This window comes from Oncorhynchus gorbuscha, linkage group LG01, assembly GCF_021184085.1.
Source record: "Oncorhynchus gorbuscha isolate QuinsamMale2020 ecotype Even-year linkage group LG01, OgorEven_v1.0, whole genome shotgun sequence".
Classification (NCBI taxonomy): domain Eukaryota; kingdom Metazoa; phylum Chordata; class Actinopteri; order Salmoniformes; family Salmonidae; genus Oncorhynchus; species Oncorhynchus gorbuscha.
Window position 1 is genome coordinate 52,627,988 of NC_060173.1, and position 25,493 is coordinate 52,653,480.

The 25,493-nt window shown below is 43.6% G+C and overlaps 2 protein-coding genes across 12 annotated transcripts in view; one reads left to right on the plus strand and one right to left on the minus strand.

Annotated features, from left to right (window-relative positions):
* The window catches only part of mpi (mannose phosphate isomerase), a 12,714-nt gene extending 7,859 nt beyond the window's left edge, over positions 1–4,855 (plus strand). For both annotated transcript variants that reach the window (XM_046356290.1, XM_046356282.1), the window contains exons 6-8: positions 976–1,149; positions 2,534–2,742; positions 3,069–4,855. In XM_046356290.1, the coding sequence (XP_046212246.1) occupies positions 976–1,149; positions 2,534–2,742; positions 3,069–3,287 (602 nt within the window). In that variant the 3' untranslated portion in view covers positions 3,288–4,855. The remainder of the gene's footprint in view (positions 1–975; positions 1,150–2,533; positions 2,743–3,068) is intronic.
* Positions 4,856–13,414: 8,559 nt separating this feature from the next.
* myo9ab (myosin IXAb) overlaps positions 13,415–25,493 on the minus strand; it is a 238,292-nt gene continuing 226,213 nt past the window's right edge. For 8 of the 10 annotated variants that reach the window (XM_046356361.1, XM_046356352.1, XM_046356325.1 and 5 more), the window contains 9 exons: positions 24,260–24,452; positions 23,481–23,609; positions 23,071–23,176; positions 22,633–22,764; positions 22,264–22,387; positions 21,709–21,762; positions 18,418–18,611; positions 17,227–17,369; positions 13,415–17,118 (listed from right to left, as the gene is read on the minus strand). In XM_046356361.1, coding sequence (XP_046212317.1) covers positions 16,718–17,118; positions 17,227–17,369; positions 18,418–18,611; positions 21,709–21,762; positions 22,264–22,387; positions 22,633–22,764; positions 23,071–23,176; positions 23,481–23,609; positions 24,260–24,452 — 1,476 coding nt within the window. In that variant the 3' untranslated portion in view covers positions 13,415–16,717. The remainder of the gene's footprint in view (positions 17,119–17,226; positions 17,370–18,417; positions 18,612–21,708; positions 21,763–22,263; positions 22,388–22,632; positions 22,765–23,070; positions 23,177–23,480; positions 23,610–24,259; positions 24,453–25,493) is intronic. The other 2 variants (XM_046356397.1, XM_046356342.1) reach the window with 1 other exon arrangement.

The following is a 25,493-nucleotide window of genomic DNA, read 5'->3' on the forward strand; positions in this document are numbered from 1 at the left end:
ATTTTTGTTATGTTAATACAGTTGCAAAAATGTCAACTTGTTTTCGCTTTGTCATTATGGGGTGTGTGTGTGGATTGAGGAAAACAATTTAATTTAATCCATTTTAGAATAAGACCGTAACTTAACAAAGTGTGGAAAAAGTCGTGGTCTGAATTCTTTTCGAAGGCACTGTACTTTGTAATAGAAATTCAATTATGAATCATTCACTCAAATTCACGTACTAATAATAATAATCAGGATATTGTGTGTACATTTTTATAGCCACTATGCTGTGTCAGTTAGGCTACAGGTGATCATGCTAATAGCACATATGACCATACATGGGCTCCTATATGCATGGTTCAATATGTTAAAGTCAAATTTATGTTTTACATGGTGTCAGCATTAATTAGACAAATATCATTTTAGAGTAGAATGTTCTTTTAAAAAGTTCCTAGAACTGCACTTCTCTGTCCTGCGACATACAAATTCTCCCATGGAGAACCCCAACCCACTAAGCAAGGGGACTGGAATTGGTCAAACTCTCAGTTTAATACATGTACAATATTATGCTCTTTCCCTAAAAGCAAGATGGCCATGACTTTCTTACATGAAATGGAGGTTAACTTGGCCCCAAACTATTTCCTTTTCTTTAACCCCTGTAATCAATAGTACATGGGAATAAATTATATACAATCTCAAGGAGTATATTTTCTACTGCATAATGCTTAGTCAAATTTTTCAAAGGACCTCTTGCACCAAAACATCTTTCTGTGTAATATTAAACCTTCATTTATCCAGGTTGGTCTTGTTGAGATACAAATCTCTTTCACGAGAGATGGGTTGTTAACTACGCATTAAACGGACTGAAACTGGGAGGGACTTATACAATAAGTCCTCGTTTTTATTTTCTGTAGCGAAACATTTTCGTTGCATGTCCAAATGAACACGACCCTATGTTAAAGGCTTTTGTTTTACCTGTTGTACCTCATTCAGCTGCTGCAGGGAAGGACACATCAGACAGTAACAGTGAACTGTTGCTCCGGCTCCACTCCCAGTATCCGGGTGACATCGGCTGTTTTTCCATCTACTTCCTAAACCGCATTGTGCTGGAGCCAGGCGACGCCATGTTTCTGGGTGCCAATGAACCGCACGCGTACCTCAATGGAGGTCAGGGGTCAACCAGTCAGATTCTTAGAAAGTCAACTAGATGTGTGAAAGTTGTGTATTGATAGGCTGTTAGAGAACAATGGAAATGCACTATATATAGAACAATGGAAATGCACTATATATAGAAAAGTATGTGGACACCCCTTCAATATAGAGGATTTTGCTATTCCCACCAGACTCATTGCTGACTGGTGTATAAAATCGAGCACACAGCCATGCAATCTCCATAGACAAAAGTTAGCTGTAGAATGGCCTTAATGAAGAGCTCGGTGACATTCAACGTGGCACTGTCATAGGATGCCACCTTTCCAACAAGTCAGTTTGTCACATTTCTGCCCAGCAAGAGCTGCCCCGGTCAACTGTTAGTGCTGTTTTTCTGACAACTCTTAGTGGTAGACCACACAAGCTCACAAAACAGGACCGCCGAGTGCTGAAAAGTCACCTGTCCTCGGTAGCAACACTCACTACTGAGTCCCAGACAGCCTCTGGAAGCAACGTCAGCACAAATGTTAGTCGGAAGATTCATGAAATGGGTTTCCGTGGCCGAGCAGCTGCACACAAGCCGAAGATCAACATGTGCCATGCCAAGTTTTGGCTGGAGTGGTTTAAAGCTCGCCGCCATTGGACTCTGGAGCAGTGGAAACGCATTGTCTGTGAATGTGTGAATCACGCTTCACCATCTGGCAGGCTGAATCAGAGTTTGGTGAATACCAGGAGAACGCTACCTTCCCGACTGTATAGTGCTAACTGTAAAGTTTGGTGGAGTAATAATGGTATTGGGCTGTTTTTCATGGTTTAGGCTAGGCCCCTTAGTTCCTGTGAAGGGGAATCTTAATGCTACAGCATACAATGACATTCTAGACAATTCTGTGTATCAAAAACTCTATATGAATTCCCATGATTTTGGAATGAGATGTTTGAGTGAGTGTCCACATACTTTTGGCCATGTGGTGAATAATACAGTAGATCAGCAATTGTTTAATGTGGTGGTATGCGCACAGCCATGAGAACATGTTTCCCAGGTGCTGGATTATTGAGAGGATACTGTAGAAGTGAGCACAAATATTCTGCTCACTTGTATTGTTGCTTCCAAATTATAGCGCTTCAGACCCTTTAAAAAAAAAAAAAAAAAAAAATACAAAAGTGATTTTTTTTTAACTACTAACTTTGGGCGCTATATCAGTATGTGGATCTGTTATACAATGAGATTACCTATTGAAATACATAAACTATGACGTTTGTTAATTATATCATTATGTTGACATGTAAAGTTACAATGAATCTCAAATAGAGCAGTGAGAATTCTAATCTTCGAAATATTTTTATAAAGTGTACTTGAAAGAAAGTGTCCTATATCCCAATTCTCTCTCGCAACGCTACTCAGACTGCATCGAGTGCATGGCCTGCTCGGACAACACGGTGCGCGCCGGCCTGACGCCCAAGTTCATCGACGTCAACACCCTGTGTGAGATGCTGAACTACAGCCCCGCTCCAGCCAGCGCCAAGATTTTCCCCTCCATACAGGACCCCTCAGACCCCTTTGTCTACCTCTATGACCCCCCTGTTCCTGACTTCACTGTCATGAGGATACAGGTAATTTACTTACTCATTTAGCCTGTTCCCAGATCTGTTTGTGTGTCTTGCCAACTCCTATGGTCATTGTCACGCCAGACAACACAAACAGTTATACTCCGCCTTGACAATATTCTCTGTTTTTAAATCTCTCTTGTAGTAAGCCATTACCATATTTGTTCCAGTGTGTCTCGTAAATTAAATGTAAAATCATTTTCTTCTTCCTTCACTACTTTCCCCCCTTTCTCTCCCCCGACCTCTGTCTGCCTCCTTCTCCAACCCCCTATTCCCTTTGTCCTCTGCTTCCCCTCATTCCCCCACCTCTCTCTCTCTCTCTCCATCTCCAGGTGCCAGCCTCAGTCAGGCAGTACACGGTGGCCCCGGTGGACTGTGCGGGCATCCTGCTGGTGATTGAGGGCGAGGCCACCGGCACCTCCGCCGCTGCCCTCTCTGACATCATCCTGAGCCGGGGCACTGTCCTCTTCATCTCAGCCAATGAGAGAGTCTCCCTTCACATCACCTCCCCCTCCGGTATGACTATGTACCGGGCCTGCAGTCTCCTGTAGCCCCAGGCCTTCTGATAATGTCACCTACCAACATCAACCCAACCCGTGGTTCTCCCATTCGTCATGCCGGGGTGTCCCTTGACTTAAGGCCAGTAGTGATAGGCTGAAGATGGCCTACTAACAGATTTAAACCCTCTTTAACTGTAGTCTATGTGCAGTTCCATTCATTTTTTCTCAGACAATCTCCTTGACGGGTACAGGAACATGCACAGTGTGTGTGTGTGTGATAAACGCCCTTGTGGTTTGTGTACTCGCTGTGGTCCTTTATATTCGGCCCATGTTTCTGTGAAGGTTTACACAGTATCGGTGATTATGGAGTTTTCATTGGTACAGTATGCCTCAGCTCACATCTCGCTGTAAGTGTCACATACTCTGTCGTTAATTGAGCATGTTGTAATTAATTACCTCCATAAGCTTTTTTTCAGTGGGGGAAATGTTCTGTTCAATAGTAGTGCTGTTAAGACAATGCGTCACAACAAAAACGTAGTATTTTAAATATCAGCTGTATTGGGAACATTTGGCGTTTACAGTATGCTGAGATTCCTGTGCATGTTTGCGGAACAAAGGCACCTGCCCCTTCACACATGCATATTTGCTCGCCGCATACATAGTGTACTTACAAATAGAGCATATAGTAAGAATGTATAGCTACTGTATGGAGAGGCCTTTTCTCCAGCTGGATCGCCAACATTGAAGTTGGTTTAGTTGAAAGAAATGTAAAGCTTAAGCAGCACGTGACCATGCAATTCAACTCACGCATCCGACGGAAATGCATTCCGCAGTAGTCTGGACTGAAGGTGGCTTGTGAGCTGTACTGTGTCAATGGTATCAACTCACACTCTATTACATGATACGGAGTTGGTGTTTGAGATGGACTGCATTGCAGTTGGTGACTGTAGACTGTCCGACTCATCTTGCATCCTAAATGACTACTGATTTATAACTTGTATAGCAGACCGTCTAGTCGCAGACTGCAATGTAGTCTCTCTAACACGCAAAACAGCTTTCCCCAAAGGTCAAAAGAGTTCAATTTTGTATATTTGTTCATTTTGAATGAAGCTCTGTTGGGTCAGACATGTCTCCTGGTTGGTGTTCATTAGAGCACATCGTAGCAAAAGGACAATTAGTTCCTTATTGGAGAAGTACTGATTGTACCTCCCCAATTCTGTTTTGTGCTTAATGAACATGACCCTGGTGCTTTCAATTGAGCAGCGATGATCCACTTACGATTTGTGAACGAAGGACGGGAACAGAGAGAACGATAAGTCATTTTGTTCTGAACTTGTTTGTATGCCAACTGGTTTTGTCCAGGATATTTTAAATTACATGAACTGTTTGCACTACAATAGTTTATATATATATAATACAGACATTTGATTGCAAACAAGTCTGAAAACTAAGATTTATGGGTTAAAGGTATAATGGTTTTACTTTAACATTATGCGAATGTTTCTTTTCAATAGGATCTGGAATGAGAGCATGGTTTTGCATTTGACTATACTACAGTAGCATGGCTCTCTACAGAGAGTGTCTGTATGTAAACCTAAATAAAACATTGTGTACTAGTGCGTGCAGTGCTTTCATTGGGATTGAATACCCAGAGTGAAGAGACGTGTGCTCTAGTATGATTTATTTAACCAGGTAGAACAAGTTCTCATTTGCGACCTGGACCAGGATAAAAGCAAAGCAGTTCGACACATACGACAATACAGTTGCACATGGCATAAACAAACATCCAATCAATAATAGAGTAGGAAGATCTATATACAGCATGTGTAAGAGAGGTAAGGCAAATAAATAAATAGGACATGGTGGCAAAGTAATTACAATATAGCAAATAAAACACTGGAATGGCAGGCTGGGCAGAGGATGATTGTGCAAGTTGAGATACTGGGGTGCAAAGAAGCAAGATAACTACAGTATGGGGATTGAGGTAGCTTGGATGGGCTATTTACAGGTGCAGTGAGCTGCTCTGACAGCTGGTGCTTAAAGCTAGTGAGGGAGGTAAGAGTCTCCAGCTTCAGATATTTTTGCAGTTTATTCCAGTCATTGGCAGCAGAGAACTGGAAGGAGAGGTGGCCAAAGGAAGAATTGGCTTTGTGGGTGACCAGTGAGAAATACCAGCTGGAGTGCCTGCTACGGGTGGGTGCTGCTATGGTGACCAGTGAGCTAATGCGGGGCTTTACCTAGCAGAGACTTGTAGATAACCTGGAGCCAGTGGGTTTGGCGACGAGTATGAAGCAAGGGCCAGCTGACGAGAGCATACAGGTCGCAGTGGTGGGTAGTATATGGGGCTTTGGTGACAAAAATAATGGGACTGTGATAGACCTCATCCAATTTGTTGAGTAGCGTGTTGGAGGCTATTCTGTAAATGACATCGGTGAAGTCGAGGATCGGTAGGATGGTCAGTTTTACGAGGGTATGTTCGGCAACATGAGTGAAGGATGCTTTGTTGTGAAATAGGAAGCCAATTATAGATTTCATTTTGATTGGAGATGCTTAATATGAGACTGGAAGGAGAGTTTACAGTCTAACCAGACACCTAGGTATTTGTAGTTGACCACATATTCTATGTGAGCGGGCGCGCAGGTGCGGGCAGCGATCGGTTGAAGGGCGTGCATTTTGTTGCATTTTGAAGAGCAGTTGGAGGCCATGGATAGAGAATTGTATGGCATTGAAGCTCATCTGGAGGTTAGTTAACAGTGTCCAACGAAGGGCCATGGGTATACAGAATGGTGTCGTCTGCGTAGAGGTGGATCATCAGCAGCGAGAGCGACGTCATTGATGTATACAGAGAAGAGAGTCGGCCCGAGAATTGAACCCTGTGGCACCCCCATAGAGATGTCCGGACAACAGGCCCTCCGATTCTGACATAGTGAACTCTATCGGAGTAGTTGGTGAGCAAAGCGAGGCAATCAGACTCTAGGCTGTTGAGTCTGCCAGTAAAAATGTTGTGGTTGACAGAGTCGAAAGCTTTAGGCTGCAGAGTAATGTCTCTTATCGATGGCATTTATGATATTGTTTAGGACCTTGAGCGTGGCTGAGGTGCACCCGTGACCAGCTCTGGAAACCAGATTGCATAGTGGAGAAGGTACGGTGACATTCGAAATGGTCGGTAATCTGTTAACTTGGCTTTCAAAGACCTTAGAAAGGCAAGGTAGAATAGATATAGGTCTGTAGCAGTTTGGGTCTAGAGTATCTCCCTCTTTGAAGAGGGGGATGACCGCGGCAGATTTCCAATCTATGGGAATCTCAGATGATACGAAAGAGAGGTTGAACAGGCTAGTGATAGGGGTTGCAACAATTTCGTCAGATAATCTAGCCCGGTTGATTTGTAGGTGTCCAGATTTTGCAGCTCTTTCAGAACATCCGCTATCTGGATTTGAGTGAAGGAGAAGTGGGGGAGGTTTGGGCGAGTTGCTGTGAGGAGCGCAGGGCTGTTGACAGTATATTGAAAGCAGTGATGATAGTGCAGATGAAAACAGCAGGGGCAGAATTCTCATATTGTTTTTGCTATCTACACATTGTAATCCTAGTCGCAGGGCCAGCTCAAGGCAAAATATTTTTGTGGCTCTCCTGACAGTGGAGAGAAAGTTAGGCATAATTTCCTGCAATTCTACACATTTTGCCATGCGGCTGAGAATTTCATAAATGTCATGCAATTCTACTAGGGATTTAACGATTCACCAACATGCATCGGTCCAGTCCTAGGTTCAAATGTTTAAGATATAAGTGCATCATTACGCAGAACCCAAACGATCCAAATGTAGCATGCATCGGTCCAAAAATGTTTTCTAAAGTTACAAATCGTCAGTTCACTAAAATGTTTTGCTCAAATTACTTTATTTCTAACTTCCGAAAAGCTAGTATTTTGCGCAAACTGCGTCCTCTCCTTCAGTCTCAAACTAAGCATGTGATTATGTTGAGTCACTAGGCAGGTTTACCATTGACCCAGGTTCATTTGACAAAAGCAATGTCCCAAACATTTTTGGATACATGTGTGATGGAAACGGAAGAGATAGGAGGCGTTTGCTAAAAGAGCAACAACATTTGTATACGTTCGACGGGTAGATTTGTCTATTACCAAACTTTGTGACTAATTAAAGATGGAAATGCTGTTTTTCAAATAAATTATGATTGCCGAATAATTTGGAAGGTACGCAGGGCACGCGATGTCTTCACATAACTATAAAGTGATCGATATATTATATATATAATGTACTAGTCTAAAGTTTGGACACCTACTCAATCAAGTGTTTTGCTTAATGTTTTACTGTTTTCTATATTGTAGAATAATAATGAAGACATCTAAACTATGAAATAACACTTGGAATCATGTAGTAACCAAAAAAGTGTCAATGTCAAAATCAAAATGTAATTGAGATTCTTCAAAGTAGCCACCATTTGCCTTGATGACAGCTTTTTACACTCTTGGCATTCTCTCAACCAGCTTCACCTGGAATGCTTTTAGATATACAGAGTAAAGTTGATACTTTCATAACAAGGACAGCAATGACTTTTGGTTTGCCTGGAAACCTGAATTTGAATTGCATTTAATCAGTAGAGCTTGAATCAGAAAAGTTTCCTCCCATGACCTCTACAAGTAAGAATGTTGAATAAAAGTATATTTTAACGTACTTTACCAGTTGTCCGTGTGGTTGGTCTTTTTGGCAGTAGGAATGTGAAACTATATATCCACAGGACAGAATAATTACAAACTTTTCAAAGCGCTGGGAATGCATTCAGATTTCTATCAACTGAAGCATGTGCAGAAACATGTAAACACTGGAACGACCTCGGCAACTATGCATGCTTCTCATGCATGTATACTGAACAAAAATATAAATGCAACATGTAGTGTTGGTTTCATGAACATGTTTCATAAAAGATCCCAGAACTATTCATTTTTTCACAAAAAGCTTATTTCTCTCATTTTGTCAAAAATTGGCAAGATAATCCATCCACCTGACAGTTGTGGCATATCAAGAAGTTTATTAAACAGCATGATCGTTACACAGTTGCACCTTGTGCTGGGGACAATAAAAGTCCACTATAAAATGTGCAGTTTTGTCACACAGCACAATGCCACACATGTCTCAAGTTGAGGTAGCATGCAAGTGGCATGCTGACTGCAGAAATGTCCACCAGAGCTGTGGGCAGATAATTGAATGTTCATGTCTTTACCATAAGCCACCTCCAACATGGTTTTTAGAGAATTTGGCAGTACGGCCAAACGGGCTCACAACCGCAGAACACGCCAGCCCAGGAGTTCCACATTCGACATCTTCACCTGCGGAATCGTCTCAAACCAGCCACCCGGACGACTGATAAAAACTGAGGAGTTTTACATTTGAAGTCAGAAGTTTACATAGACTTAGATTGGTTAAAATGTTTTTTTTAACCACTCCACAAATTTCTTGTTAATTAACAAACTATAGTTTTGGCAAGTCGGTTAGGATATCTACTTTGTGCATTACACAAGTAACTTTTCCAACAATTGTTTACAGATAGATTATTTTACTTATAATGCACTGTATCACAATTCCAGTGGGTCAGAAGTTTACATATACTAAGTTGACTGTGCCTTTAAACAGCTGGGAAAATTCCAGAAAATGATGTCGTGGCTTTAGAAGCTTCTGATAGGCTAATTGACATCATTTGAGTTAATTGGAGGTATACCTGTGGATGTATTTCCAGGCCTACCTTCAAACTCAGTACCTCTTTGCTTGACATCATGGGAAAATCAAAAGAAATCAGCCAAGACCTCAGAAAAAAAATTGTACTCCACAAGTCTGGTTCATCCTTGGGAGCAATTTCCAAACGCCTGAAGCTACCATGTTCATCTGTACAATCAATAGTACGCAAGTATAAACACCATGGGACCACGCAGCCGTCATACCGCTCAGGAAGGAGACGTGTTCTTGCTCCTAGAGTTGAACGTATTTTGGTGCGAAAAGTGCAAATCAATCCCTGAACAACAGCAAAGGACCTTGTGAGGATGCTGGAGGAAACGGGTACAAAAGACTACGGTTTACAACTTTACATGGGGACAAAGATCGTACTTTTTGGAGAAATGTCCTCTGGTCGGATGAAACAAAAATAGAAATGTTTGGCCATAATGACCATTATGTTTGGAGGGAAAGGGGGAGGCTTGCAAGCCGAAGAACCCCATCACAACCGTGAAGCACGGGGGTGGCAGCATCAAGTTGTGGGGGTGCTTTGCTGCAGGAGGGACTGGTCCACTTCACAAAATAGATGGCAATATGAGGATGGAAAATTATGTGCATATGTTGAAGCAACACCTCAAGACATCAGCCAGGAAGTTAAAGCTTGGTCGCAAATGGGTCTTCCAAATGGACAATGACCCCAAGCATACTTCCAAAGTTGCGGCAAAATGGCTTAAGGACAACAAAGTCAAGGTATTGGAGTGGCCATCACAAAGCCCTGACCTCAATCCTATAGAATATTTGTGGGCAGAACTGAAAAAGCATGTGCAAGAAAGGAGGCCTTACAAACCTGACTCAGTTACACCAGCTCTGTCAGGAGGAATGGGCCACAATTCACCAAAATTATTGTGGGAAGCTTGTGGAAGGCTACCCAAAACGTTTGACCCAAGTTAAACAATTTAAAGGCAATGCTACCAAATACTAATTTAGTGTACGTAAACTTCTGACCCACTGGGAATGTGATGAAAGAAATAGAAGCTGAAATAAATAATTCTCTCTACGATTATTCTGACATTTCACGTTCTTAAAATAAAGTGGTGATCCTAACTGACCTAAAACAGGGAATTTTTGCTTGGATTAAATGTCAGGAATTGTGAAAAACTGAGTTTAATTGTATTTGGCTAAGGTGTATGTAAACTTCTGACTTCAACTGTATTTGCAGTAAGCTCCAGGTATATGTTCTAATTCTTCTGACATTCCAGGAACCTGCGACCAAAAACAAGCTACATATGGGCAGTACCAGGAATTTTAAATAATCATTTAAATGGGAAAAACTCTTGAATTTGAACTCTTGAACTTTTGAATCCGGCATCGTTTTGTGTATCAGTTCATAAACCATTGGCCATGGAATGTTACATTTATTTCACAGTACAAGGGGTGGGGTCATGTGAAAATATTTTTTACTTGGGGAAAGGGCTGTTGCATTATTTTTAATGACCTCAGTTCGGGTTCGTTTCGAGGGCTCTTTTGATGGGCCTGAGTTTCTTTGGAGTGTTCACATTGCAATAAAAAAGGTTCACAAAAATGGTCTGAAAGTGTGAAAACCCCCTTAAACACAGCAGGCTACCACTAACCCATTCATAGACGCTAACTACCTTTAGTGTATTTTGATGAAGTCTCAACGTGAAGATGCATCGCTTGCGGTATGATTTTGGAAACATAAGGAACCAATCATTCATGTCAGCAAGAATGATTTTTCTACAAATAGAAGGTTAAGTTACTACACACCTTTATGAATTTAGTGAATCCGCCAGATCAGAGGGAGTAGGGATGACCAGGGATACTCTCTTGAGAAGTGTGTGAATTAGACCATTTTGCTGTCTTGCTAAGCATTCAAAATGTAATGAGTACTTTTGGGTGCCAGGGAAAATGTATGGAGTAAAAAGTATATCATTTTCTTTAAGAATGTAGTGAAGGAAAAGTTGTCAAAAATATAAATATTAAAAGTACAAATAACCCCCCCCCAAAAAAACCTTAAGTAGTACTATAAAGTATTTTTACTTAATTACGTTAACCCACCGCCCACGCGGTTATTTCTCCACGTCACAGCGAGTACACAGACGACGGACAGAAGACAGAGGCCACCAACTGTGCCAATGAGCGATCTATAGCAAGCTCCAAACACTCGTGTGTAATGGACAAAATGCCAGCAGACACGAGTCTGAAAACGACTGTCTGCTGCAACTGTGATGAAGCCGGTTTGCATTTGTGAAATTACTTTCATGTGATATTAAAGTAAAAGGGCTTTTTGTTTCTAGAACTGTAACGCAATTGAGAATAGATTCACTTTTAGATGGAGTGTTTAGGCTGTCAGGGCCAGTCTACCTCTGAAAATAACTTAGACGGTCCTTGGATCTTAAGAAGCAGAGTTTGGCTCACCTACACGCATTAAGAGTACAATATTGGACTGGACTACCACATGACTATTGTTTGCTAAAATTGTACATTACATTATTTAGATACATTTTCTTGTTTAAAAAAATACTGTGTACATGATCATCCACAAACTTGCTGAAACAAAACCAAACAGCACTTTAGTTGTAAATTAAAAGTGCTATATTCACTGTACAGGCCAGGGCACAAAGATACGCTGAAAATTCAAAAGGACTTCCTCATTTATTTTTCTAGGTAAAAAAAGAGAAGCTACAAGTAACTGTGGAAATGCAGTGTGAAAACAATCAAAACAATAATCAAAACAAACAATCTTGTACATATGCTTCCCTCGATCAAAAAGCCCTTCTAGCCAATGAGTTAGATGCATATTGCAGGGGGGAAGGTGTGATGAAGCACCACTGGGACTCAACGTTTGGTTGAGCTCCTGCAGGGGAGCACCTAGCCAGTCTATGAGCAAACAGCTCCTTACTAATCAAGAACATATCTAGGACACCAGACACTTCTTCCTTGAACCAATGCCTCAGGGAGCATTCCCCTAGAGCCCTGGCCAGCACGTTGCAGTTGAATCGCCTGCACCATCCCTACCGTGAAGCATAGTGGTGGCAGCATCATGCTGTGTGGATGTTTTCACCAGCAGGGACTGGGAGACTAGTTTGGATTGATGGAAAGATGAATGGAGCAATGAACAGAGAAATCCTTGATGAAAACCTGCTCCAGAGTGCTCAGGATCTGACTGGGGCAAAGGTTCAACTTCCAACAGGACAACAACCCTAGGCACACATCCAAGACAACGAAAGAGTGGCTTCGGGAGTCAAATCAAATCAAATGTATTTATATAGCCCTTCGTACATCAGCTGATATCTCAAAGTGCTGTACAGAAACCCAGCCTAAAACCCCAAACAGCAAGCAATGCAGGTGTAGAAGCATGGTGGCTAGGAAAAACTCCCTAGAAAGGCCAAAACCTAGGAAGAAACCTAGAGAGGAACCAGGCTATGTGGGGTGGCCAGTCCTCTTCTGGCTGTGCCGGGTGGAGATTATAACAGAACATGGCCAAGATGTTCAAATGTTCATAAATGACCAGCATGGTCGAATAATAACAAGGCAGAACAGTTGAAACTGGAGCAGCAGCACAGTCAGGTGGACCGGGGACAGCAAGGAGTCATCATGTCAGGTTGTCCTGGGGCACAGTCCTAGGGCTCAGGTCCTCCGAGGGAGAGAAAGAAAGAGAGAATTAGAGAGAGCATATGTGGGGTGGCCAGTCCTCTTCTGGCTGTGCCGGGTGGAGATTATAACAGAACATGGCCAAGATGTTCAAATGTTCATAAATGACCAGCATGGTCGAATAATAGTAAGGCAGAACAGTTGAAACTGGAGCAGCAGCATGGCCAGGTGGACTGGGGGCAGCAAGGAGTCATCATGTCAGGTAGTCCTGGGGCATGGTCCTAGGGCTCAGGTCAGTTGAAACTGGAGCAGCAGCATGGCCAGGTGGACTGGGGGAAGCAAGGAGTCTTCATGTCAGATAGTCCTGGGGCATGGTCCTAGGGCTCAGGTCAGTTGAAACTGGAGCAGCAGCATGGCCAGGTGGCCAGACAAGTCTCAATGTCATTTAGCCAGAGCCTGGACTTGAACCCGATCGAACATCTCTGGAGAGACCTGGAAATAGCTATGCATAGACGCTCCCCATCCAACCTGACTGAGCTTGAGAGGATCTGCAAAGATTGGGAGGAACTCCCCAAATACAGGTGTGCCAAGCTGGTAGTGACATACCCAAGAAGACTCGAGGCTGTAATCACTGCCAGAGGTGCTTCAACAATGTACTGAGTAAATACTTATGTAAATGTGATATTTTGTTTTTAAATGTTTAAAAAAAAATGTTAATGTTGTTGGGGTATAGTGGGTTATTATGAGGTATAGTGTGTGTAGATTGCTGAGGGGGAAAAACAATTTCATCCATTTTAGAATTAGCCTGTAATGTAACAAAATGTGGAAGAAGTCAAGGGGTCTGAATACTTTCCGAATGCACTGTATTTTAATCACACAATTCACAACAGTTTGGCCTTTTTAATAAGCACATGATTTTTTCCCCCATAAATTTGTTTATTTTTACCATAGACATATAATTTATATAATAAAAAAAAGAAATAGACAAATTGCACCTTATACATACAACTGTGTCCAGAGTAGCACACACACAAAAAGGTACAATTGCTCAAGTTGGATTTTTGCTGTAGCACAAACATGACAGTTTTTTTTTGAGCCTGTAAAAAAACATTAAATATGATTAATATTATAGAAGGAGTCATACACAGGATAATATATCCTTTTAATTACAGGCTTTTTTCTCCCCCCCCCTCTTCAATGTACACTCGTAAGCATGATCATAAATACAATATACATACTGTATATAAAAATAACAACAAAACGACAAGAGAAAGCAGAGCATTGCCTTCCAGTGATCGGTACATTCACTTTAGCAGGAAGCCAATGCCAGCCTTAGGGTGTACAAATACCGTGCTTAGTGTGGGTTTTGACCAGCATGAATGGTTATTTTCTCCCATGCCCCTCAACAACCCTCGGTGCTCCCCTCTCGAAACTGAACTTCTGAGTGCTCTTTCTGATAACCAGGGTCGTATTCATTAGGGCACACCGTAGCAAAAAGCATTGAGACGTAAAACAAAAACAAGCGGTTCTTATTGGTAGTCAGTTCGGGTAGTCCCTTCCTGTTTCAGTCAGTTTTCTTTCATTCGGTGCCTAATGCATACAACCCAGGTTTGGTTGTGACTGAATCGAGGCGCCTGCTCCCTAAAATACCACCATGGTTCAGCTGCTTCACCCGAATAGTAGACAACAAGCAGCAAGTGAAGTCTCTACCGGTTTCGGGACACAGTGGAGAATCTGGATGGAACAACGCACACTGAAGAAGAGACAAGCTTGTGACAAAACACATAGGCTACATGAAATTCCCTATTCATTATGACGACTATTCTGCGATCAAGTCCTACACCTTCTCTATGTCAAGACTTTGATTGTGTTGTTTCAGATGTGTCCTTGTTGTATTGCATTGGCTGGCAAGTACAGCACAGGAATGGCAAGACTATAATACTGATTTAACTCCAGGTTAAGTACTGGTGAGAAGAGATAGATAGACAGACAGACAGGTCCCCCTACAGGGCACATAGGATATTGCACGGTATAGAGAGTGAGAGTACAGCGGTATTTATCTTACAGTACCAGAGATAGTCCTCTTCTGTTGAAACACACTGGACAATTGAAACTGATTGCCTTTTCTCTGCGACGCATTTAAATACACATTTAGCATGGAGTAAATGCTACTGTTCAGGAAAGCCCGGGAGTGAAGTGAATGGAACAGACAGACAGACACACACATGCAGTGTGTGTGTGTGTGTGTGTGTGTGTGTGTGTGTGTGTGTGTGTGTGTGTGTGTGTGTGTGTGTGTGTGTGTCTGTCTGTTCATTCATATTTTAACCAATGTCAAAATCAGAGGCGAAGGATTTGGCTGGCTCAAAGGTTGTATGGGACATACATAGCAGAGGATTGCGTGTGTGTGTGTGTGTCTGTCTGTCTGTCGTAAAGGTTGGACCGTGTTGACATCAAATGAACAGAGCAGTAGTGATAACCAACCAACCAACCAACCAACCAACCAACCACACACACACACACACACACACACACACACACACACACACACACACACACACACACACACACACACACACACACACACACACACACACACACACACACACACACACACACCTCTTGGTACAGATAGGCGATAAAAATGTATTTTGCCTCAACAAAATCCCCATTACCACGCAAGTAAAGCTGTTACAACAAAAAGATGACAATAGACCCAATTGGAACTATAACAACAACAATAATGATACACCAATAAAGAGACAAAATAAATTCAAGTCCTGATTTGGTTACTCTTAACACTGATGTCTCAGAACAACGTAGAATTGTGTGTGGGGACGGGGACAGGGACGGGAGGACGGGGGGGGCAGACAAACGACGGATGGAGGAGAAAGGCATTACAATACATTATGGCTGATAAACATTGAACACCGCAGTCGCGGTGTCACACACAATAGCAACAGTGCTGTGATGATCGTAAGTGTCTGAAAGTCAATCCCTTGTTGCACCACATGTATTATTTCACATGAGTAGAAGTGGCACCGACTGAACACATCAAGTGGCTCTGTTAAAATGTCGTGTGCTATCTGGGGTCCTTGGGATGTCCCTACCCCCCATTGAAGTTGAAATAAAAAGAATGGTTATGTTTCGGTAAGGTTTACGGTTATAGTTGGGGTTAGGATAAGGGTTAGTGTTTAGGGTAGGGATGTCCCAAAGATCCCGGATAGCACAGACCTTGTTAAAAATCAACAAAACGACAAACAAAACCATAACCTGAATCCCAAACACTTCACTTTGCAAAGACTCCTGACAAGACACAGTTATTATAAACACTGGACGACCCAGTAGCACTGGAGTTCCTTCTATTTACATATTTTTAATAACATAATAATAATAATGTCATATTACATGTTTATAACACATCACCACAGTAGTCTCTTGAACAGGCATAGGAAACAAGTGTAATGAAGGAGCATGCAGCCTTGTGGAGAGGCTGTATCGTGTAAACTTGAAAGCAGATGTGAGAGTAGCTGAGTGTTTATCAAAATGGTGGACAGTCCTCTCAGTCAGTTACTCTGCTTTAGAGTGGCTCAAACCACTTTAGACCTCCACTCAAAAGATGGCGCTGTAGCGCTTCTATTTTTTTTCATTCTCTCCAGCCCCCTCCGTGCCCCTGAGGCTCCAGCAGGGGTCAAGGGGCTTGGAGGTCAAAGTTAAAAAAGACAGGTGAGTCAAGGCAGCTGCCCTCATCCTTTTCCTCACTCTCCGTCTCTCTCTCTCGCCCATTTATTCCTCTACATCCTCCTGACATGCCTCCATCTTAGTTCCCGAGGCTTCCTATTTCTTTCATTCATTCATCCCATCTCTCTTTCTCCCTCTCCATTCATCATCGTTCACTTCACTCTCAGCCCACTCCCACCAAGCGGATGGCGCCCAACTGCATCGTGGGACGGCGGCAGTCCTCCAAGGCAAGACTGGCACAGGGAAGAAGTAGAGAGGTGAGAACAGCTAGGGGAGGACAGAAGTGAGAGACGGATGCCTACATGGCCCATTCCAGCCCTGTTTCACTCCCTTCCTCCCTCCCTCATACACATTCTATCGGCATGGGGGATAGAAGGCGGTTCGGATGTCTCGTCTCTCCACCACTCTCCCTCACACCATAAACTCGTTACTGCCATACAGAACCAGCTGTTGGGGCGGCGAGCTGAAGTCAGACTCCCTCCTGTGGCCTTCGGGGGCTTCACGCGGCGAGCTCCTACTCAGCCGGAGGCGGTGGCGACTCTTCACCCCCACAGTGCCCCTCGGGTCCCCCTCAGACTGCACTACGGGGACTCCTAGGCCCGATGAGCAGGAGGCGAGCAGGGGGCCAGATGAGGAGGAGCGGAAGCGGTAGTTGGGGGAAGGAGGGATAACCGAGGAGGAGGGGTGGTAGGAGGAGGAGGAGAGCGAGGAAGAGGCGGTGGACAAGATGGAGTCGACCGAGTCCACAGAGTCGGGTTGTCTCCGGAGGCCGCGGCGGCTCTTGGCCTCAGGCTTCCGGGAGCGGTAGGTGCCTGTCGAGAGGAAGACTTGGTTAGAGAAAAGTGTTTACTACAGACACACAGACAGACAGGCACGCACCACATATAGAACACGTGCACACACACACTCTCCAGTCTCACCAGAGGGTTTGGAGGCGGCTCCCTCATGGTCCATGCTGAGGTTCTCAGAGCTGTCTGCTGTTCCTATCGAGGCCTCCGACTCCAGAGTCTCATCATCAGACGCCCGCGGCTCCAACATCAACATCTCATATGTCAACTCCTCCCTACACACACACACACACACACACACACACACACACACACACACACACACACACACACACACACACACACACACGATCAACAGGTATACATCCCCTCAACATGTGGTCCTGTGTAGGTCCGTTGGTAGAGCATGGTGCTTGCAACGGTAGGACAGTGGGTTCGATTCCCAGAACCACCCGTATGTAAAAAGTTGCTTTGGATAAAAGTGTCTGCAAAAATGGCATATATAAGTTGTTCACCAGACAGTATAAGTTGTTCACCAGACAGTATAAGTTGTTCACCAGACAGTATAAGTTGTTCACCAGACAGTATAAGTTGTTCACCAGACAGTATAAGTTGTTCACCAGACAGTATAAGTTGTTCACCAGACAGTATAAGTTGTTCACCAGACAGTATAAGTTGTTCACCAGACAGTATAAGTTGTTCACCAGACAGTATAAGTTGTTCACCAGACAGTATAAGTTGTTCACCAGACAGTATAAGTTGTTCACCAGACAGTATAAGTTGTTCACCAGACAGTATAAGTTGTTCACCAGACAGTATAAGTTGTTCACCAGACAGTATAAGTTGTTCACCAGACAGTATAAGTTGTTCACCAGACAGTATAAGTTGTTCACCAGACAGTATAAGTTGTTCACCAGACAGTATAAGTTGTTCACCAGACAGTATAAGTTGTTCACCAGACAGTATAAGTTGTTCACCAGACAGTATAAGTTGTTCACCAGACAGTATAAGTTGTTCACCAGACAGTATAAGTTGTTCACCAGACAGTATAGGTTGTTCACCAGACAGTATAGGTTGTTCACCAGACAGTATAAGTTGTTCACCAGACAGTATAAGTTGTTCACCAGACAGTATAAGTTGTTCACCAGACAGTATAAGTTGTTCACCAGACAGTATAATTTGTCTTTCCTCAATTCCTTATGTCCTCGCCTCGTTGTCAAAACACATTGGAGGACAAGGGCAGGTACCGTTTTTTGAGAAAGCCCCCTACAGTACTAGAGTTATAGTGAATAAGAGATAATAAGGACGACATGACAGGCTTACTTCTCTCTCTGCAGGCTCTCGATCTGCTCGGTGAGGACCCTCTCCTCTTGCTGCATGGCGGCCTGCTGCTGTTCCGTCAGCCCTGGCTCTGCCCCCTCCTCCCTAGCACTGTCCCCGTCCACCGGGACCGCTCTGGGGCTGAGGGGTGGGGATGGCGTGTGGTGGCTGCTACCCCTCCGAAGACCACCTTTGCCCTATAGGACACAGAGCAGGGGGCTAGTTAGCATAAAGGCTAGTCTGAGGTAAGCTAGGCTATTTGGCTAGGCTACGGCAGGCCATTAGGTGGTTAGGATCGAGGCTGATGGAACGGTTAACATCCGACTCAGTGTCATGAAGACAGGTTCTACTAACACACACACACACACACACACACACACACACACACACACACACACACACACACACACACACACACACACACACACACACACACACACACACACACACACACACACACACACACACACACACACACACACACACACACACACACACGACAGCCCGAGGGATGAGCATTCAAGATGGCTGGACAGTAAAACCCACAGCAAGGGACATGGTTGAGGATGGTCTTTTTAACGTCGATTTCTCAAACCTGCCCAAAGCAACTGAATATGCATATTTTCTAGAATATGTTCATCAAGTTCTGATTAAAAACTACTTTGTGAGTGTTATAAAACCAACAAACTGTAGCGCACACACAGGCACGCACGCAAGCATACGATGATGATGCGAAGCAACAAAAAAATAAAGTTAGGTCAAGATGCAAATAATGAAAACATAAAACAAACAAAGCAAGCTCATTGGTTATTTGAGTGATAATGCCAGAGGAGCCCGTGTTTGGAGGATATATTTGTACGGGTGTTGCCGGTGTTGGGCCGAAAATCCCCCCCCCCCTTCTAATTTCCTTAATATTGTGGCTAGAGTCAAATACTTTCTGTGGCACACATCAGAGTCAAATACCTTCTGTGGCACACATCAGAGTCAAATACTTTCTATAGAAGAAACTTCACGTCCGGATAGGCAACCGAAATGAATAACTAATGTATGTGTGTTATATTAAACATAGAGGAGGGAGAACATTTTGGCAAACAAACATTTGAGAACAACTATTGATGAATTATCTTACACTTTCAAAAATACTAGTCGAATAAGACATGACAGCTGACACATTTTGGCAAAAGAGATTTATAGACTAATACAAATCAGTAGCGGATTAAGGTACTGGGCGACATGGGCAGCCGAGGGCATTATCACTTTTATTACAAAGGGTTACCAACATATTCAAATAATGATTGACATATGTTCATTAAAAATGTTATTTTTATGATTTTTTTCATAGTATTTCGGCTTGTTGGTTAGTCGTTCGTTCTATCGGTTCGGTTGCCAGAGACACGACCAAGTCGTTCAGTCTTTTTGTTCTGTATCTATGGACGCGACCCAGTCGTTCAGTCTTTTTGTTCTGTATCTATGGACGCGACCCAGTCGTTCAGTCTTTTTGTTCTGTATCTATGGACACGACCCAGTTGTTGGTTCTAAATGTTCCATTGCCATACTGGCTGGCAACGCTATTATCCCTTGCTTGCTAGCTAGCCAACTACGGCTAACTTACAGTCACGTCAAACAGTGCAGACAGAATAACAACAGTAGCTGCATTTGTTTAAGCTGTTTTCTAGTGACATTTATTTGGATTAATCCATAGCAATGAGCTAATGAGGCGCGATTTCGCCTAGCATAGAAAATGTGTTCTCTCATCAGGACACTGTTGTTCAGAGGAGCTAGCCAACAACACAGCTAACACAATAACTTCAAAGTGAAACTGGAAAGACTGCAAATGAGCTGTACTTCGTTGTACCTTTTTTCTTTTTTTTTGTATATATCCATAAATATGATGCCAGCTGATTCATGATTTCTGACTGGCTGAGAAACGCTGTCTGTCTGTCTCGTCCTGACTCCCGAAACGTTCATTACTATGGGACACCTGGAGACCGAATTTGAATATTGAAACAATGTTGCAAATGTCGGTGAGACAGACATCAAAGTTTATACAAATCTCAGCTGTTGAAAACAACATTTTAGTTTAAAAGAAATGTGAGATAATGTAAAGATGCTTTTTATAGTGGAGATCAAGTTCAGAAATTGCCTGGCTGGGCTGATGAGACAGTGGATTGCGCAGTCAGATGGAACAGAGTAAATGGGCATTTTACGTCCGATTTAGCGGTGGGGTAACTTGTGGAATAGACATCAGCTAGAATGCGGTTTTAACCAATCAGAACTCAGAATTAGAACCACCAGTTGTATAAAACATAATCTAAACACTGTCCTATCTATCCAATGGACGAACCACAGCTCTCATTTCTCTCACATGACCTAGTAATGACCGTTGATAGTCATGAATCATAAAACGGTTTCAATTAAAAATAATAAAAGGCTGATATTTATTACAAATGTATGACAAATCAACGGTGCGAGGATAAGTGACAAGCTGAGAATATTAGTTGGCCGACTTTGGTAGACACAAATACAATCTTCTGTAGCAAAGAGATATACACTGAGTGTATAAAACATTAGGAACACCTGCTCTTTCCATGACAGACTGACCAGGTGAATCCAGGTGAAAGATATGATCCCTTATTGATGTCACTTGTTAAATCCACTTCAAATCAGTGTAGATGAAGGGGAGGAGACAGGTAAAGAAGGATGTTTAAGCCTTGAGACAATTGAGACATTCAGAAGGTGAATGGGCAAGACAAAATATTTAAGTGTCTTTGAACGTGGTACGGTATTTATTGCCAGGCGCACCGGTGTGAGTGTGTCAAGAACTGCAACGCTGCTGGGTTTTTCATGCTCAACAGTTTCCCCGTGTGGATCAAGGATGGTCCACCACCCAAAGGACATCCAGCCATCTTGACAACTGTGGGACGGATTGGAGTCAACATGAGCCAGCACCCCTGTGGAACGCTTTCGACATATTTTAGAGTCCATGCCCTGATGAGCTGAAGCTGTTCTGAGGCCAAAAGGGGTGCAACTCAATATCAGGAAGGTGTTCCTAATGTTTTGTACACTCAGTGCATAGAGAAAGGGAGAATGAAGAGAAGGGAAGAGAGACAGAAGGACGGAAGAGATAGCAATGTGAGGGCACGTGGACTTCATAGCATGAGGGAGGTGCCGACTTGCTGATTGACTGCGCCACAGACAAATGGGCTGACAGGACTGGTTGATTGACAGCACCACAGACAAATGGTCTGACAGGACTGGGTGTGATCTCATAGAGTATATACTAGGAATACATACCGGGGTGGCTGTGCGGGTTATGCCAATAAACCTAACAGCGATTAGTACAGGTTTCTGGAGTGGGGATGGGGGGGGGGAGGAGAGAACATGGTTAGGGCTGAAGCCTAAACACTACATGGTGGTATTAGAAGGAAATGGAGGGTAGGCCAATTTTTATTACAACCTTTTGCACTCAAATGAACTTTCATATGGTGGTAAAGTGAAATACTTCTGGAAATTAACTTAAATCATGACCCATGACGTCATGGCCGAAATCACAGCTAAAGTAATTTCGCAATTGAGTGTAATGTTCAGATCACTGGGAGAATGTTGGAGAATGTTGCATCTGGTGAGAGGAACTAAGGGCTAAAGATTAAAGGTGAAAGTTCAACCACTGGAAGATGGAGAGGGAAGTCTATGATGGCCTCAGTCAGATCTGTCCTGCCTGGGACCCCTGGGTCATGGTCATTAGGGCATGCAACAGAAAACGTTTTTTTTGGACAATTCCAAAGTCCCTCCAATTTTTATCCGGTTTGATGGCTAAAGAACACGACCCCTGGTGTCCTGGTGCCTTACCATGGACCTCCTGATGTGTGTCAGTCTGCTCTTGGCCTTGTTCTCAGCAAACTCCAGACTGTTGATGTCCTTCAGTCTGGCCCTGTACTTATTCATCTGCTCTCCAATGATCAGCTCCACACACCTAGAGGAGGATACACAGAATGAGCAACCAGTGAATAACGTGGCTTGTCCTGTTGCTCAGTCTATACTTTATAATCAAATCTGTCTGATAGGAACAGGATTCACAACAGAAATAACACATGGACTCATCTGATGAATAGCAATTGGGGGTGTGTCAGTTGTCAGTGCCTTGGTATACACACTCGCAACTATCGAGTGATGGTGGGTGTTTGTGGTGTGTTTTGTTCGTTCTAGTCTGAGTCGTACGCGGTAGTCTTGCCGATGTCCTGGACACTCTGCAGGGGGTCGATGGTGTCAGGGCAGCGGAGGATGCAGGGGGCGAAAACTATGGCCAGGGCGTTGGCCGACATACGATTGGTGTCCTCTTGCAGAGTGATCCTGGAAGATCACACACACACACACGGACACAGACGCACACACAGACACACACACATCAGGAGGTCGGAACAAAGAACACATGTTAAAACTGGAACGTAGTGGATAACAACCTCCCAATTATCCACCCTTCTCCCACGCACCCATTCATGGATTTAGAAGCATCGGCTTGGTGTATTGACTGGAGGGAGTTTCCGATAGTTAAGTCCATGACGGAAAGTGCACACTTTGGAATAAGGGGACGGAGAATCAGGAGGCATCCAGTGAGTCTCCACATCCTGCTTCCCGTGGGGTAACGTGACCACTCACCTGACCAGGTGGAAGATGAGGCGCTCCAGGGTGCTCAGGTGGGTTCGGCTGAGCTGGTCAATCACAGAGTACACCCCACGGATCACCTCCCGCTTGTCTGGCTGGCCTGCGTGGGGGAAGCCACGTCATACAAAAAATATAATTACTTCCTGCTTTACTTCTATGGGTGCAGTCAACATGGCCGCCGGTGGCATACGTCATCTTCTCGAAAGGGAATGTATGTTCTAGTATTTGTATTTCTATGCACACACAACATACCTTCATCCATTATATCATCATCATCATATCTATTATATTATATCTACACCTTCGGGGCATCTATAAAATGGTACAGAGGCCACTTTTAACCATTACTACACAGTAACATTGTAACAAATACCAATGTGGTTACTTCTGACCCCAGTTCTTACCCATGGCTCGGAGGAACTCCTCGTAGAGTTCAAAGGTCATCAGAGGGTTGGGCAGGTCGCGGAGCCACTGTTTGAGCACGCTGGCAATGACGTGGATGTTGTAATCGTCCAAGTTCATGCTACTCACATCTAGAGTTGGAGGGCAATGGGAGACAACATTCAAAGATTTTACTGAGTTACAGTTCATATAAGGAAATCACTCAATTGAAATACATTCTTAGACCCTAATCTATGGATTTCACGACTGGGCAGGGGCGCAGCCATGGGTGTGCCTGGGAGGGCATAGGCCCACCCACTGGAGAGCCAGGTCCAGCCAATCAGAGTGAGTTTTTCCACACAAAAGGGCTTTATTACAGACATAAATACTCCTCAGCACACCACCCCCCCTTTTATTTTAGCTCATGAAACATGGGACCAAAACTTGACATGTTGCATTTATATTTTTGTTCAGTATAAATATGACTTAAATACTATAGTTGGAGTAAACATTACAACTGTTAAACTCTTTGCTACGGACACAGTGCTTTCGATCCGGTAATGTGAATACCTTGGATGTGGTGTCATGGGAACTGTTGCCACTACTATTACAGCCTGTGTCAACAGCCTATTTTCATTCTAGGGCATACAGTTTCTAACATAACCTCCCTGTATCCTGTCATTATATTAACCAATCAGAAAACCTATAGAGAGTGCGGTGACCATAGCTCTGTTGTCCCTCTCCGGTTTACAACATAACCCTACAATCTACGGTAACCGGAGCAGGACCCTGTCAATCACACCTGTGTCCAGTCCCTGCCGGAGCTCCTTGATCTTGTTGGTGGAGCCAGACTTCCTGAAGATGCCCTCGGTGTAGAGGCCGTGCATCTCAATGTAGTTGATGAGCTTCTCCACCACCAGGGGCACTGTCCTCTCCTCGCTGGTCAGACGAGACAGCTCCACGCCAAACTGCCTGGACGACAGTTCCGGGTCGTACTACACACACAAATAGACAAATAGAGAAAAACACACACGGATGGAAGGACGGACACACAGAAATAGAAGTTGAGAAGTACAGGCAAACAGAGGAGTTTGTTTAGGCTATTTTACAGCTATTGTAGTTAGCTACTTCACATGCTGATACTGACGTTGGTATTATTGTGTGTAGCTACACTTACTAGCTAGCCTGTGCTTCATTTGTAAATCGGCAGGTGCCGAAACAAAAAGTGAGCGCGAGAGGGGGGTGATCTGGAGAGCCCTGAAGTATAATAATATAATATACTATAATAAAGTATTGCCTGCATAGGGTTGCCAACTGTCCCGTATTAGCCGAGATGTCCCTTATATTGGGATAAATTGGTTTTTACCAATATGGGACCTCCCGTATATTCATCCAATCCCAGTATAGCGTAAACGCGCCAATTCCTGCAAAGTAATTGCTGTTGTTGTTCGGCCGGTTTGGCAGGAAATCAAGGAAATATGGATAAACCTCCAAAAAAGAAAAGACGGTGCAGCTACAACAAACAATGGGAGGCAAAAAAGCCTAAACACGGACTCGGCTACAACGGCACCGACTGTCTTGTTAAGCTCAAAGGTGCCTTTATTTCATGACTCAAATGTTGCGAAGAACGAAAGCTGAGATGATTATACAATTCATGTTTTAGGACCAAAGACTGTGCGGGATATTTTGGATGATCTGTCCCCGATCGAAGGTGAGCCCGTGCATTTCGCAGTTGCCAGTGACGCCACAAACAAAGGGAAATAGAAACATGTTTCCATTGTGAGTGAGATAATTCTCTGTCGGTGCAAGTTACATGACTTTTATGAAGACCGTGATGAAACTGTAAATGGCATACATCAAGCTCTGATGAACTGTCTGGAAAAGCACGAACTGGATATTTGACACAGCGCAGCCTATGCAGCAGATAACGCCAATGTCAACTTCAGGAAACACCACTCCGTTTTACCAGTTATTGAGCAGTGCCAACAATCGCATTATGAAAGCTAATTGCCCAGCTCACATAGCTCATTATGCCT